Source organism: Hypanus sabinus, chromosome 8 (assembly GCF_030144855.1).
Source record: "Hypanus sabinus isolate sHypSab1 chromosome 8, sHypSab1.hap1, whole genome shotgun sequence".
Lineage (NCBI taxonomy): Eukaryota > Metazoa > Chordata > Chondrichthyes > Myliobatiformes > Dasyatidae > Hypanus > Hypanus sabinus.
In genome coordinates, this window is record NC_082713.1 from 136254721 (window position 1) to 136271084 (window position 16364).

The 16364-nt window shown below is 36.8% G+C and overlaps 1 protein-coding gene across 9 annotated transcripts in view; it reads left to right on the top strand.

Moving 5' to 3' along the window:
- Positions 1-16364, top strand: part of cadps2 (Ca++-dependent secretion activator 2) — a 676394-nt gene that overhangs the window by 631695 nt on the left and 28335 nt on the right. For all 9 annotated transcript variants that reach the window (XM_059977930.1, XM_059977932.1, XM_059977934.1 and 6 more), the window contains one exon: positions 7893-8000. In XM_059977930.1, the coding sequence (XP_059833913.1) occupies positions 7893-8000 (108 nt within the window). The remainder of the gene's footprint in view (positions 1-7892; positions 8001-16364) is intronic.

Genomic DNA, 16364 nt, shown 5'->3' on the forward strand with positions numbered 1-16364 from the left:
TGCTGAATGGACTCTTGGAAAGTGTAAAAGTCAGCAATTTGCCAGGGATTTTATTCCATCCATAATAATAAAAGTCAGGTTTTTCAATTTTCGTAATTCCCCTCTAGAAATTTCTATATTCATTTTTTAAAAAAGAATTTTTAATCTAAATTTCAATTTCTTTGCTATGGTTTGCAGCAGCAGCAGGGTGAATAACTTATGACAAACTGCATGCCCCACCTCTCTTTCATTCATTTTCACATTAAACATTAATAAGAGCTCTTTCATCTGTCAGCTTTCTAGGTCTGTGTCACCTTTCTTCATGGGATGGCCAGCTTATCTCATCTCTTAAATTGAAAGGGGTAAAAGTGAATTTTCTGACTTCTTTTTCAACATCTAAATGGCTAGAATTAAAGGGGACCTGAGTGGCAAATCTCCAGAGCTATCAATAAACCAGGAACCGACAGTAAATAATTATCTTTTCTTTGTTAAAATCATCAAATTATGATGCGGAGGAGTGAAGTTTAGAGCATTATAATCAAATAAGGAAGGTGTGTTTTATATTCCATCCCATTTCCTAGAAAATAAAACGTTGACAATGTGGAATCTCACAGTGTACTATGACCTTCAATGAAAGGTTAATCCGTTAGTTCTCAAGCTAAATCTGTTGCTGTGAAAAGGCTATAGAGTCCAGCCCACCTAACAGTAAACAGCCTGAGATACAGAAGCTGCACCTGTGGGATTAGGTTTAACAGCAGGAAGTGTGAGAATTTGCAGCATATAATTAAGTAGGAAATTTTTTGTTCTTTTGCACCATGTGTTCATCTGGTCAGGTTAACGAGCGATTAACCTTCACCAAAGCTACTGAAGTCTACACCCCGAATTAGATTCATACGAGCCTTTCTACCTGTAAAAAGCCATTCTTTCTGGATAACAAGGCTGCTTAAGAAAAATAAAACAAAACAAAACTTTTCCCTTTTGACTAACAAAAGTTCATTCATGCTGGCAGTATATCCACCTTTTTATTTAGAGCCGTTTCCTAGTGACTATGTCTGTGAATGAGTTCATTACTAATTAATACCCGGGATTTTCAGGTGTAGGTGAGAAGTACTGAAATAATATATTGCACAAAAATCTCGTGTTTGATCCAACTGGAGTGTGATACTTGTCTTAGAGTGAAATAAAAGTTTGGACCCCTTTCTTCAAGATCTACAATTCATGAATTCCATGATGTTGCCTCCACAAGTGTGAAGGATTCGACATCACACAGTTGGTCAAGGGGATGAATGGCTTGATGATAATGCAAGAATATTAATACTGATTGCAGAAAGCTTTCCTTATCCAGACAATATTCAGGAAAAGATAAAATTTATGTGCCTAACTCATTCTGAAGCATGCTAAATCACTTTTCAAGCATTCAGAGTAAGCAATCAAAATTCTTTTACGTCCTGTACTAAGAATGAGAGCTTAATAACAGTTTTTCCGTTGACCAACTGTGAAAATGTTACCCTTCTTCAAAAGTTTGTCATCTTCTTTCTGGTTTCATCTTTAATATGCTGCCAAAGAAGCTTCTCGTTTCCTTAACAAAACTGGCCATAACAGTGAACACCCCTAACCTTTATCCTTTCTCAAATCTAAGGAAAAGCTTTTGTAGTTTCTCCACATGACTGAAAGCCTACTTTCATCATGCCATGAAAAGGTTTGTCAATTACTTGTCAATTTGTCAATTACTTCCAGCCAGAGTGAGTTTAATATACTTCTTTCTTCCTTCTCATAATATCTGAAGCATTTATGCTCTATGATGATAGATCTGGCCCTTCAAGTTTATTTCTGTTTATTTTTCATGTTTACTTGTCTTTTTCTTGTATTTTGGAAATTTAGCGGAAAAGAGCTGATATTGCATTGGCATATATGTCATAAATTAGCCAGCAGTAGAATATTATATCTAGGATGCAAATACACACCTATATAGATCATCTAAACAAAATAGTGAATATGATTCAGGTCCCCCTAAATGAAGATATGAATTATTGCATAATCTTGTGAGCTGCAAATGGAGATGAACACACTGTAATTATTGGTTAATTTCACACTTCCCACCCTATGATGGAGGGATGATTATCGACAAAGCGGCATAAAACGTTGCCATGAGAAACATCTGCATTGGTTCCTTGGGGCTGGAATCATCTAACTTCAGCAACCACAACCACCTTACTTTTCTATGAGTTGTGACTCAAATCACCAGAGTACTTTTCCTTCTCCAGTTTACATAGACACCTTAATGCCAAAGCATTGGCCTTCAGGGACTTAACAGAGTAGCAGATTATTTTTTTCTCAAATGGCATGTATTTAGATATATTTCAAAAAACTAGTGCAACATGAGGCATAAATTGTATTTTCTAAGCAGGAATAAATAATCAGCTCCCTGGTCTCCGTGGTGTCTCTTTTCAATGCACAATTATAAGGAAACACAACACAGGAATTCAGTCACAGCTCAGGCCTCCTGAATATTAAAGGTATATTCAAGGGATTAATTGGAAATCTGTGCAAGCAGACTCTGCCTGAACACTGCAGTGAACAGATCACTCAGTGTGTGAGATGAAAGTTGGAGGTTTCATTTACAGTGCCTGCAGAAACAAGCTCTGTTGGAGTCATCTCTACTGCTTAGTATCAAGCGCCTTAAATTTAGATTTTATTTTGCTGCCTGTCACTCCATCTTAACTATTACATGGGCGATTAGCTTTAATGTTACTCGACTAGGTCACTGGATGGAGCACTATAAATGAAAGGTGCTGCATCTCTTTCTGTTGTAGCCCATCCTGTTAACCAATAACTGAAGTTCAAAGAAGGGCTTATCCAGATCCAAAGATCAAGCCTTGATCAAGGTACCACGCAGCTTGAACAGACCAATGGAAAATTGCCAACAACAATATAGAATATTTTGCTTCATTATAAAAATGAGACCTAGTTAATGGATCTTCGTCATACCAAACCTGAATCTGCATGGTAGGAGAACTTAATAGAAATGTTAACAGCACAATGAGGAGGAAATGTCACTAAATATTGCTGCTTTGTGAATTAAGGTAGTCAGCAGAGGGCCTTGAGGTGTACAACATAATCAAGGGCATCTGTATTTCTTTATTCAACAAAGGAAAGGATCAGTAGAAATACTGTTTTCAGCAAATGGACTATACTTCGCCAGGACTGAATGTGCAACAAAATTGAATTGCACTCTGTACAGTGAGCACTTGACTAGCTGATGAGCTTTATAGAAAATGTCCAATAATATAACTTCTTAAATTCTCAAATAAGCAGCAATTGGACACAAAAATAGTAAGATGCACCCTGAGAGCTTGATTGTGATATTTAAATGGATTTAAATGTGTGCCTTTTCACTGATCTGAGGTTTGTTTAAGTGTTGGCCATGGCACAATAAATATCTGTCTTGCTTCAATGGAAACAAATACATATCCAGCTGCAGACGATCAGCCCTTGCCCTTCTGAGTCAGTGCTGCAGAGCTGGAAGTCTTCCAATTCAGATGAGATTTTAAACCAAGGCACTGACTGCCTTTGCAGATTATATGGCATTTTCAGAAAAGGATTAGGAGTTATTTCTTCCTTTGCCCCTCCCCCGACTCCTTTGTCCATATCCCTCCCCACTAATCTCCCTCCTGGCACTTATCACTGCAAGGGTGATGTACTATACCTGCCCCTTCACCTCCTCCCCACACCACCAAACAGTCCTTCCAGGTAACATTGCACTTCCTGCAAAACTGTCCGGGGTCATCTATTGTATCCAGTCTGCTGTACATTGATGACACCCAGTGAAGATTGAGGGATGTCTTTGTCAAGCACCTTTGCTGTGTCTGTTGCAAGAGGCAGGATCTCCTGGTGTCTGCCCATTTCAATTTGACTTCCCAGTCCCATTTTGATATGTCTGTCCATGGTCTCCTGTACTGCCACAATGAGACCAAAATCAGTTTGGAGGAGAAATATTCCGTCTGCATAGCCTTCAATCTAATGGCATGAGCATCGATTTCTCAAACTTCTGGTAATTTCAGGAATGTCAGAGTTAAGCTTTTTACGTAGAGTGATGAGTGCGTAGAATGGGCTGCTGGCGACAGTGATGCAGGCGGACACAGTAGGGTCTTTTAAGAGACTTTTAACCCTAGGTAATTTCTAAAGCAGGTACATGTTCGGCACAGCATGATGGACCGAAGGGCCTGTATTGTGCTGCATGTTTTCTATGTTTCTCTTCCCTCCCTTCCCTTCCCCCACCTTATCTGGTTTCTTTCCCCCCCTTCCTTTCTAGTCTTGATGAAGAGTCTTTGACTGAAAGATCAACCTTCATAAATGCTGTTCCTCCATGTTTTGTGTGTGTTGCTCCAGGCATTATCGCTGATGTACTGGTCAATACTTATCATTAAACCAAGTGCTAAAATATCTGGGAACTTATCATAGTTTTGTTTCATTTCAGAAGCATTTTATTGATCAGTCATAAAAGTTGCAATATATCTTGTTTTTTATTATGTGTGCAAGGGCCTATTTTTTGTGCAGAGATGCCTTACTTAATTTTAGTTTCAATTACAATTTCTTTAGGTGTTTTCTATTGCTAGTTGTAACTTTTGCTTGTCCTGGGACAAGCTGAAAATATTTGGGCAGTATGACGTCGAGTAACAAACCTCTGGAGGAGTTTACTTTTGATTCCCAATAACTTCAGTGGTAACCGAGCCTTTAGGTGTTACGCTGTTAAATACTTCCCTGAGGTCAGTGACAGTCCCCCTTGCCCCAGATCTAGAATTCAGCTCTTTCATTCCTGTTGGAACCAGAGATATTATGTCCATAATTGATCTGGCAAATCCATATGGAGCATCAGTGAGCTGGTTATTGGTGGTAAAGACTGCCCACAGTATCTTCCATTGTGTGGGCTGATGGAATGATAATTAGCAGGGTTGCATTTGTCCTGTCTTTTATGGACAGGGCATGTTTGGACAAATTTTCACGAAGTTGGGTGGATGCCAGCTTTATGTAGCTGTACTAAAAGAGTTTGGCAAAAGTTGCCATTATTAATAAACTATAGATCTTCAGTGCTGCAGCCGCAGAGTTATGTTGAATCCAGTTTACTTCTTCATATCAATTGAACATTATTGGATTGAAGGCTTCTCTGATAGCCGGTGCCACAGGAGGAAATGAAGATCTATTGCAACTACCGTCTGAAGATTGGTGCATGTATGACAGGGCTACAGGAGTTTTGATTTGATCCATTGGTTGTGCCATTGTGTGAGGACAACCTCACAACCTCAGCAGTTCGGTCTTCTTGATATGCATTTCGATATTACTCTTATTAAGATTGGGTCTGAGCTTAATATTTATATTGGAGTGAAGAACATGCCATGACTGGGAGCACAGATTGTGGCGGAAGTTAGCTCCACTGCTTCTGATGGCGTACAGCGCCTTACGGATGCCAAATTTTAGGTAGTTAGCTCTGTTCATACAATGATCATACCACAGAACACAGTGGAGAGTGGCATTGAAGGTTCTGTTTACCACATCGTTGGCTGGATATATTGTTCAGGCAGAATGACTTTGAAAAATGAAGTGATGAAAAAGAGAAACAACAGAACCCTCCTTTTTGAAAAGGAGTGGATGAAAACCAAGAAATCTTCAACATTAAATGAAAAGCCTTTCATGAACTCAGAGCATTATATCCTCTCAGAGATCTTTGAAATGTTGATGATTGACAGAAAAATCAGATCTGACATAAACCTTCACCCTAGGCTGGAATCCCATATTATATCTGAGTCCTCACACCATGTTGATTCCCTGTGATAAAAAAAACATTTGTGCTGATTACTCCTACGGACAATCAGACAATAAATCATGGAAAATAGGTGATATATTTTAAATTAAAGTTCAAGTTGTTTGTAGTTTTTTTTAATAAGTGCTAACTCAGCATGAGAAGGAAATTTGTTTCCTCTTCATTTTACTTTAATATAAAGATGACCCGTGCAGTCTGATGAACTGAGCTATGAAGTTTAATGGTGTTAATAATGAAAAAGTTGTTTGCTTCCTTTCTTGGTACTCAGCACCTTCTGACAAACCAGAGAACATGACAGTTGTACAAGATGTGTGCTAATAAGGAATATATCTCTTCCCTATTCATTATAAATAATTACCCTTTGCAAGTTGCGATATAGAAGAAATTGTTTTAAAGAACTGCAATTCTAATTGGTAAATGTCACCAGCTGCTGCAGTAAATCTATCCAAGTTATGTGTGTTCTTGTAATAATTAGTTACTGTCTCAAGACTGCAGACTGGATGTGAAAATCTATTCTCAAGGTGTGAAACTCCCATATGTCTCCTAGCCTGCGACAGGTAGATGAGCAGTAAAGAGAGGAAAATAGCTGCAGTAACAAAATAGATTCTGTTGGCTTTTATTAAAACAAAAACAGCAAGTCTGTCATTCAGTTTGGGTGAGATTGAACAAATGAAGGGCAAGATGTCTATTTGAAGAAAAATTGCCAATGACCTAATTTAGAAAACCCTGTTTTGAGATTTCTCTTCCTCAAAGAAATGTTGGTCATCTAGTTTCTTTTGCTTCTAAATATATATTTAGTATTTTATTGTTATAAAATAGCTAAGTACTGTTTTCATTTCTACCTTCTGTTCTTAAACCCAAGATTGATGTATGACCAATGAAGCTGCAGGTGCCCACGGCTGAATCATGTTGTCTAATATTGCCAATGATGAGCATCCATCCCTCACAAATATCTTCTTTAGCCTTATGCAGAGATCTAATTGAAATAGTTTCCATCTGTAATAACTTAACTGCCTTTGAACTTTGCTATCTGCCGAGGAATCAATTTCAAATAAGTTAGAGCATGAACTGATACTGTATCTGGTAGGGAGATCATTGTTGCACAAATACTTAGACATAATACTTTGGAAGGGTTAAATCAGGAGTTGCTGGACAGCACGGTTCGAAGGGCTGTAAGGGCATATTCCACACTTTATCTCAATAAATAAATAAATAACATTAAAGACTATTGTTTGCTGCTTTCCATCTTTCTCCTTTCCTGAAAAATTATTTTTCCTGTTTTCCAGTCTACAGAATCTATGGAATTTTAAGTATTCCAATAATTATAAATATTTTTCATTTCCACAATATTTTTTTTCTGTGGCAATTAAACTCTTTTGTGTGATGTGCAAGGAGTCTTCAAGGCATGAATGAGTGGAAACTGGTGAACTGGTCTTTCATTTTCAATCAGATTTGGACCTTTTCCTCAACCTGCTAAATGGGTGAAATAGCTTGTTTCAAATTGCAAGTTTGACCCTCAAGTTGACATTATCATTTTTTTAAAAAAACACAACATCCTTAAAATCAATCTATTTGAAGCATAGTTGAGAAACTTAATTTTAATGATGAGTATTAAGGATAGTAGTTCCTCAGTAAAGATCCTGAATATCTTTCATTGTCTATCACACATTTTTGTTATTTGGATGGAAAATTAGGATCCAGTAATTCCAAAACACCATTTCCTTCATGACCTTGTCTCACTGTTCAAATCTGAATGGAGAGTCAACAAAAAGTCCCTTCAAGGACTTTACCTGAATTAGCACTGGCTAGCTATTGACAATCAATATTCTGTTCTTTCCCAATGCAACCATTAACCATTCATTGGTTTCAATGGGGAAATAATTACCTTGGGCAGCAGATTATACATTGTTGGTTTCATTTTGTAGTATTTGTGTCTATTATGAAAATGGTGGTTACGGATTAACCATGGTTTGGTGTTTCTTGCAAAGATAATTTGCAAAATGCAGACAAGGAAATGAGATACCCAAAACGAAGTCTAATAAGAGAATTTTCATTTGTGTCAATTTTGATTTTCTGTTTGCATATTTCTTCCCAGCAACCTGGAATGGACCTGGCAGACACTTACATCACGTTTGTACGACAAAACCAGGACATACTCCGTGACAAGGTCAATGAGGAAATGTATATAGAAAACTTGTTTGATGTAAGTATCTCCCTTGCAAGACGTACCAAAAGGGAAAATGAGAGATATTTTCTTAAGGGGGCTGCTAGTATTTGGGTACATAGTGCCCGACATTGTGTTAAATGTTCACATGGATTTCCATACTGTTCAAAGATTGTGCAGCTTTACTAACTTCTTTTCATTTTGGTTTTCAATCAGAAGCAAACATGCTTTCCTCATAAATTGTCATTGTATTGAGCAAATTCAAATCTATTTTTATATGACGTGGATATCAAACTGGTGTGTTAATGGTGAAGAATTACTCTATGCAAGTCCGGCCTGGCTACAATGTTTTAAAATAATATGTCTCATTATTTTACTTCCTTATTTTCCTGCCACTCATTTCTTTCACTTTAATCTGATCAAGTTGTATTCTGATGGATTTTAGAATTGAGGAGGTTGATTTGATCTGCATTTCAGGAGTTTGGTATAAGAAAATGAGCCTTTTTGAATCTCTTAATAGAGAGCAAAAATATTTTGTTTGATTGACATTTGTTGGTCTTGATGACAATCATGTGCAATATATCGTAAGGCTATGCATCCAGTACTTCAGCTATCCAGTGCATTCACCATTTCGTCTCCTGCATAACAGGACCCCAATAGAATGTGTGTGTTTGCTTTATTACAATAACATGTAGGATTTAATCAGTAGCCTTTCAACAATCATAAGAGAAACTGCTTAGCTATATTTTAAAAAGTATATTTTATCTTATATTTAGCTATATTTAAGAAAGATTGATGTAGCTTCTGATAAGCCAGTGTTTGATCTGATACTCCTAATCACCTAGAAGTCTCATTTTCCACCAGGATTTCCTGGTTGTAGCTTTCAGGTATCCAATGCTATTATTTTTAAGTAGTCAAGCCTGCATTTGTAAATAGTACTTGACCAACTTAAGCAATATATTCCAGTTTGCCTGCCTTAGCTTTGCATGTACTGAATAGTTCTTCAATAAACAATAAAAAAAAACTTGGAAGTAGTCCCTTTGGACATCACCTAATGTAGCGCAGTGGTTAGCATAACGCTTTGCAGAACAGGCAACGCAGTTTCATTCCCCAGCTCTGCATGTAAGGAGTTTGTAGGTTCTCCTCATGATCCCACAGGTTTCCTCCAGGTGCTCCGGTTTCCTCCTATCATCCAAAGAGGTACCGGTTGGTAAGTTAGTTGGTCATTGTAAATTGTCCTGTGATTAGGCTAGGATTAAATCAAGGGATTGCAGGACAGCATGGCTCGAAGGCCAATTCCATACAGTATCTCAATAAAATTTTAAAAAACTGAAAAAAAATGTCTTACTGTGTGGTTGCTCATTCCTATGCCTTTTCTTCAGTGTTTTTTCCCTCATGGCATTGGCATTTCATCATTGAGATTTTGCCACATAAACTGTTAAGTGGGTGACTTTTTAATCTGATGGATGCTTTTTAGCTTTCACCGTGTCAATGATTTGGTTTCTTGTTTCTGTTTATTTCATTGAAGATACTGCTTTTGATTTGTCATTTCAAGATTTAATGTTTCATTTAGATCTGCCTTTATCAGCATCTGTATATTCTAATTAGTATGTGTCATTATATCCCATTAAGAATATGAAAGAGGAACATGAAAGTATCCAAGAGGGTCATTTGCACTTGTGTAAACTGGGATTTAGTGAATCAGAATCCTCATTTATTCTGTTTTTCAGAATCAGAATGAGGTTTATTATCACTGGCATGTGACGTGAAATTTGTTAACTTAGCAGCAGCAGTACAATGCACTCCATAATCTAGCAGAGAGAGAAAAAAATAAATAAAATAAAACATAATAATAAATAAACCAGTAAATCAATTATGTATATTGAATAGATTTTTTTTAATGTGCAAAAACAGAAAAGCTGTGTATTTTTTTAAAAAGTGAGGTAGAGTCCAAAGCTTCAATGTCCATTTAGAAATCAGATGGCTGAGGGGAAGAAGCTGTTCCTGAATCACTGAGTGTGTGCCTTCAGATTTCTGTACCTCCTACCTGATGGTAACAGTGAGAAAAGGTCATACCCTGGATGCTGGAGGTCCTTAATAATGGACACTGCCTTTCTGAGACACCGCTCCCTAAAGATGTCCTGGGTACTTTGTAGGCTGGTGCCCAAGATGGAGCTGACTAGATTTACAATCTTGGTTAAATTGGTATGAATAGGGAGATAAAATGCTTTTCTGATTCAGTTAGACTTTATCCTACGTGGTCCAAATGGTCTTCAAATGATTAACAATTCAAATGATTAAATCACAAAAAGTGATGGATTATTATACTTAACTCTGAAACTGTTTCATTGGAGAAGTATAGAATATACCTTTTACAAATCCTTTCTCGTCTCAGTAATACTGAAGGTAATTTATCTTAGCTCACTTAGACCATTCTTCTTTGCAGCTTTTATCGCTTGTTCCATTAAATAAATTCCGTAAAAGAATGGCAACTTTCTAACACGCTGTCATCTCAGCTGTAGAGCATTATAGTGCTCCTGCTTAACTCCAGAAATTGCGATAATCCTCTGTGCCAGCACCTCAGTTCTGATCTATTTGTTTCAAAGTAAACTGACAGATAAAGGAAATATTTTTAGTATTCATTCTCAACAGAAGTTCAGTTGGTGCTCTTCTGGTACTTGTTCACCCCATCAGTAACTTTGCTAGGTGCTATGGAGGAACACCCAGCAGTTGTGCTACCAACTAAAAGATATAGCACTTCACTATAGGAATTTCAATAAAATGGTAAGTGAAGAATGACCAGGTATTTATTAACTCTATTTCACATAAGGGGCATTGGAGCAAGCATTATTCCTAATTTTCCAAATGAAATGAAAACACACCATTCAACAGCAATTTCAAGGTACAAATAGCCACAGTGGTGGTGACTTATTTAGGAAGCCATGCACAACACTGACATCATCGGCACATCTTGAAAATAACTAATTTTCAGGGGTTATGTTAACTGCAAAGAACTGAGTGAGGACATATTGAGGAAACACATTATTTATGATCTCTCTGCTTTTTACCAAATTACTTCTCTCTCCAACTGAAGCTTCATACTACTATCGCCATTTTCAATAGAATAAAAACCTATATTATTGTAGACTATTTTGTGATGTGACAATTGAGAAGTGAACTCTCTGCATAATCATCTCATCGTCTACCCTGTTTTAGTTGTTATTCAGTTTTTATATGAACGAGCACTTCCTTTATTTTCATAAACCACTGTGATGTGCTAATTCATCAGACAAGAGTGTTTGCCACTATACAGAATAATCTCTTTTCATGATACCTAGGATCTCTATACAGAAATGATGTCAAAAAGTGAATTGCAGAAATAAATAGTGATGTAAAGACCAAGGGTATATCCACTGCTTAATTCTTTACCTTTAGAAATAAAGTATTAAAAAGTAGCATCATGTACTGGCTTAGGAAGGAATAAAATTAAATCACCAAGACATTTTACTAGATGGATAAGAATACAGTAGCTGTATTAAATTTTGACCCCTGAATGGGTTGTGTAAAATGGAAATAGGCACTTCGGTCCATTGAGCATACTGCAACCCCCACTTACATTCATCCCATTTTTCATTCTTCCTACATTCTCACCAACACTCTCCATTAAAAACATTTTAAAATTCATCCCTGATTCAGTGTTCTTTCCTGATTCAGTACCAAGCGGGATCTGCATACAAAGGGGGCACTGTACATGTGTTAAAAGTTACAGGAACTGCTTTATTAGAGTGATATATAGAAGAAAATACAGGGAAAAAAGGGAAAGATTATTAACAAACTCCAGAAAGAAACAAAATAATGCTTTTTCAACCAATCAAAGAACTGATCTATATAATGCTGGGGGGAATCTGAGGTATCTAACAGCATTTCAAGTCATCTTCTCTCTGTCTCTTAACACCAGTCGTGACCCAGCCTAAGGGAAGATTCCAATTCACACCAAAAAGGTGCCCTCTTTATACCTTTCAAAAATATAACATAAATTTTACCCCAGGACTTCTCCTTGCACTAGTGGTACCAAGCTGTATCTTTTTATCTCTCGCAACCTTCGACCTAGGCACATGCATAGAAATAGAGATAGCAAGTCTGCCAGGAGGAAAACATCCTTCACCTAGGTCTTGAACAGAAGGGTGTTGCCCATTATTAAGAGCCCCATCACCCAGAGCATGGCCTCTTTTCACTGTTACCATCAGGTAGGAGGTACAGAAGCCTGAAGGCACACACTCAGCAAATCAGGAACAGCTTCTTCCCCTCTACCATCCGATTCCTAAATGGACATTGAACCCATGAACACTACCTCACTTTTTTATTATTATTTCTGGTTTTGCACTACTTTTAATTTAACTATTTAATATACATACATACTTACTGGAACTGATTTACTTTTTTACTATATTATGTATTGCGCCGTACTGCTGCCACTAAGTTAACAAATTTCCCGACACATGCCGGTGATATTAAACCCGATTCTGATTTAATCTCACCGAGCAATGAAGGTGGAAGGTCAACAAAGGCAACAGAGAGTGTTGAGTACAGGGATAAACCATAGGCATCCTATGCTGAGGAACCAGATCTATCCTCTAGCTTCACATCAGTACTTTCATTTCACACATGTGGCCAACATTCCTTCTGTAGTAAATGAAAATTAAGAATCTGTAAAGGCTACAAATTTGAAATAAAAACAGGAATGACTGGAAATACTCAGTAGGTCAACTGACATTCTTGGAAAATGGAAAGAAGAAGTTCTGAATAGGAATCCTAGATTCATAACATTGAATCAGACTAACCTGCTAAACATTCCCCACTCTTTTCTGTTTTTATTTCATTGAATTGATATCTGTTTTCATCAGGTGCCAAAAATTATGAATTCTAAAACAGTGTCTGGTGTGTATGTGATGCCAAACAGGGACCGTTCAATTAAGTGGGATTAATGACCTTGATTGAACAGCTAAGTGTAGAAAAATGCAATTTTTGATTAATTTTAAAGCCTTGAATTAATTGACTAAAATTTCTTAAAGTAAATTTACTTATTTTCATGATCCTGTTTTTAAATTGTTTAAATCTTTTGGAACTAATTTTTAATGTTATGATCTATCTGAGTTATTTATAGGCAGTTGGAAGTTATTTGTTGGTAGTGATCAATCAAAAGGCCATCAATGCAATCTGAGGGTGGGGTCTCAGGATCTGCTGCTATGACACTGGTCACTACTTGTGGTGTTCTTATGTAGTACCACACCAGATAGCTGCAATGTGGCTGGTGGACCACAGCCACATTGCAGCTTCAGAAAGCCAACACAATCTTGCAATCCTTGTGCAGAAAGATATTTTATCATCTGGCAAAACCTGCTGTTTCTAGGCTCATAGGTTGACGGTCTAAAACATGGGCAGATTAGCTGCTACCGTGCCTAGAGGGGACTTCAGGAAGCCAATGCTATCTCCTTGTAAGTCCTAGTATATCTAGGACTTCCCCTGTAAGTCTTAGATATTAGCTGGTAAATGAAGCTGAGATGTCACTCATTAATTTCTGCATTATTATAAACTGAAAGGAACAGTTGGCTGTTTTATTTCCTTGAATATTTTCCATCATACATTGAACTAATGGATGCAGTTACTCCACTGTTGTACCATTCTCAGAATCAAAACCAGGTTCAGGTTTAATATCATAGGCATAGGGCGTGAAATTTTTTGACATTGCAATACACAATAAATAGGGGAAAACTGAGAATATTATATTAAATATTTAAATAAGTAGTGCAAAAATAGAAATAAAATGGTAGTGAAGTAGTGTTCATGGTTTCAATGTTCATTCAGAAAACAGATGGTGAAGAGGAAGAAGCTGTTCCTGAGTCAATGAGTGTGTGCCTTCACACTTCTGTACCTCCTTCCTGATGGTAACAATGAGAACAAGGCATGACCTGGGTAATGGGGGTTCTCAATGATGGATGCTGCCTTTTCGAAGCATCGCTCCTTGAAGATGTCCTGAATACTATGGAGGCTAGTGTTCATGATGGAGCTGACTAAGTTTACAACTATCTGCAGCTTATTTTGATCCTGTGCAGTAGCAACCCCCACCACCCCCATCTGCCGTACTAGTCAGTGATGTAGCCAGTTAAAATGATCTCCATGGTACATCTGTAGAAATTTGCAAGTGTCTTTGTGAATCCTTAATAAACTTGCATAAAATATCCAGCTAGCTTGGATTTGACAGACAGTTGACCAAGCAACTTGTTTGAAGAAAAGAGTTCCAACTTTTTGCTACTTTTTCCTTTATGTATAAGTGTTGTCTAATTTCATTCCTGAGAGGCTTGGCTCAAGTTCTAGATTCACTAAACAGTGGAAATAGCCTCTTTCTCTCAAATCTGTTAGTTCCTCTAATACCATGAAAACCTTCAAACTATTTTCCTCTTAACCTTTCAATTCCAGGAATACAACACAGTGTTTGTAGATTCACTGCATAATTTAGTTCTCCGATATGAACTGCTCCCTGTATTCCAATTATATTCTAACTCAAGTTTTGTAGAGGTTTTCTTATATTTTAATTTTCTAGATGTGAAATCTGCAATTCCTTTAAACCTTGTAAAAATTTCTACATGCACCTAGTATATTTTAGTGATCAATGCACATCAGTCTCCTGAACCTCCATCACTCTAGCTTTTTACCATTCAAAAATACTTTGTTAGATTCTTTTCATGTAGAAGTACTGACCCCACATTTTCCCATTGTGGTGTATTTGCCTTAACTTTGACCTTTTGCTTACCCTATTAATTACCTTTATAATTCTATTCTCCCACATCTTGTCTACCAACTCTAGATGTGTGAATCTCTGTTTATTATCTAAGTACGGTGAGAAATAAGGCCCTCATTCCTGTTGTATTCTAATCAGTCTGAGTATCTCCCATTTTGTTGACTCTGTGGCTTCTAACTCTTAACTGTTTTTCTGATCAAGACTTCCATGAGCTTTAATGTCAACCAGCTTCCACACATGATTCACTTTGTGAAGTATCTTCTGAAAGGCCATATAAACAAAACCCCTCAATATTCCACTATCAACAGCTTTAGTTGCCTTTACAAAATATTCAGTAAAAGAATCATCAAAGGGTTCCAACACTTTTAAAAGCCATGCTTGCTCTATCTGATCGCAAAAATATTTCATGGTATTCAGTCATTCTGTCCTTAATTATAGGCTCCAGTAATTTCCCAGCAACAAATGTTAGGTTAACTGGTCTATAATTTACTAATTTCCCTTTCTCACTTTTCGTAAATGGGAGAGTGACATGTATAATTTCCAATCTAAAAGAACAATTCTGAATTGAGAGAATTCTGCAAAATTATATTCAGAGCATTTGCAATGTTTCATCTACTTCCTTTCAACCTCTAGAATGAAAATATCAATTCCTGGAATTTGTCACTCCCTAAAGCAATTACTCTACACAATAATTTTATTTTATTTACATTCCATTTGGCACCCCTTTATCTGAGTCAGAATTAGTTTCCTTGAGATATCTAGCATGCTAAAGTTTTTCTCTGTTGTAATGTTAAAGTAATTATTCAACATATTCACTTTTCCCTTATTTTTCACTTATGCTTACAGTTTTACCACTTTTAGTATTGTCAATTTTTCCTGCTTATAATCGACATTTTTTTGTGTTGATTTAGATATTCCTTGCAAATTTCTTGTCACATTTCCTTTTTATAGCCCTTGCTGTCTGTCTGTTGTGTTTGTTGTTCTTTGTATTTTTCACAGTCACCAAAATTTGAGCTGGTTTCCATCTTTTAGTGTTATTTTTAATTGTAATGATATGTTGTCTCATACCTCCATAGACATAAATAACATTTTTTTTGGCAAGTTGCGTTCGCCCTCCTTAGGGAAGTAAACCACTTCTGTCAAAAATTGCATTCTTTTTGAGCACCTTTGTTGTTCTGCTCCTGAGTATGTTTACGTGGTGCACCAAGGATACCATCTGTTTCATTGTCAGCCTAACCGAAATCTAAAATCTCCTGGATGCTTTGTACATCCAGTACATTGAAATATTCCACGTTATATACAAGTATCATTAAATCTTTATGTAAAAATGGATTATTCTTAAAAATCTGGCTCTTCATTCATAACCAAGTCTAGTATGCAGAAAACTATCCTGAAGCACACTGAAGAAATTTGCACCCCTTCCACTTTGAGCTCGTTTGCCTGCCCTATCCATTTTAAATGAAATTACCCATTTAGCACGTGCTAAATGCTTGCTGATTTTTGTGTTTATATATTCCATGGCTTAAGGGATACCTGTAAATAATTCGCAATAAAGGTATTTTTCTTTCTTATTCTGCACATTATTCCCACTCTGTATACTTAAT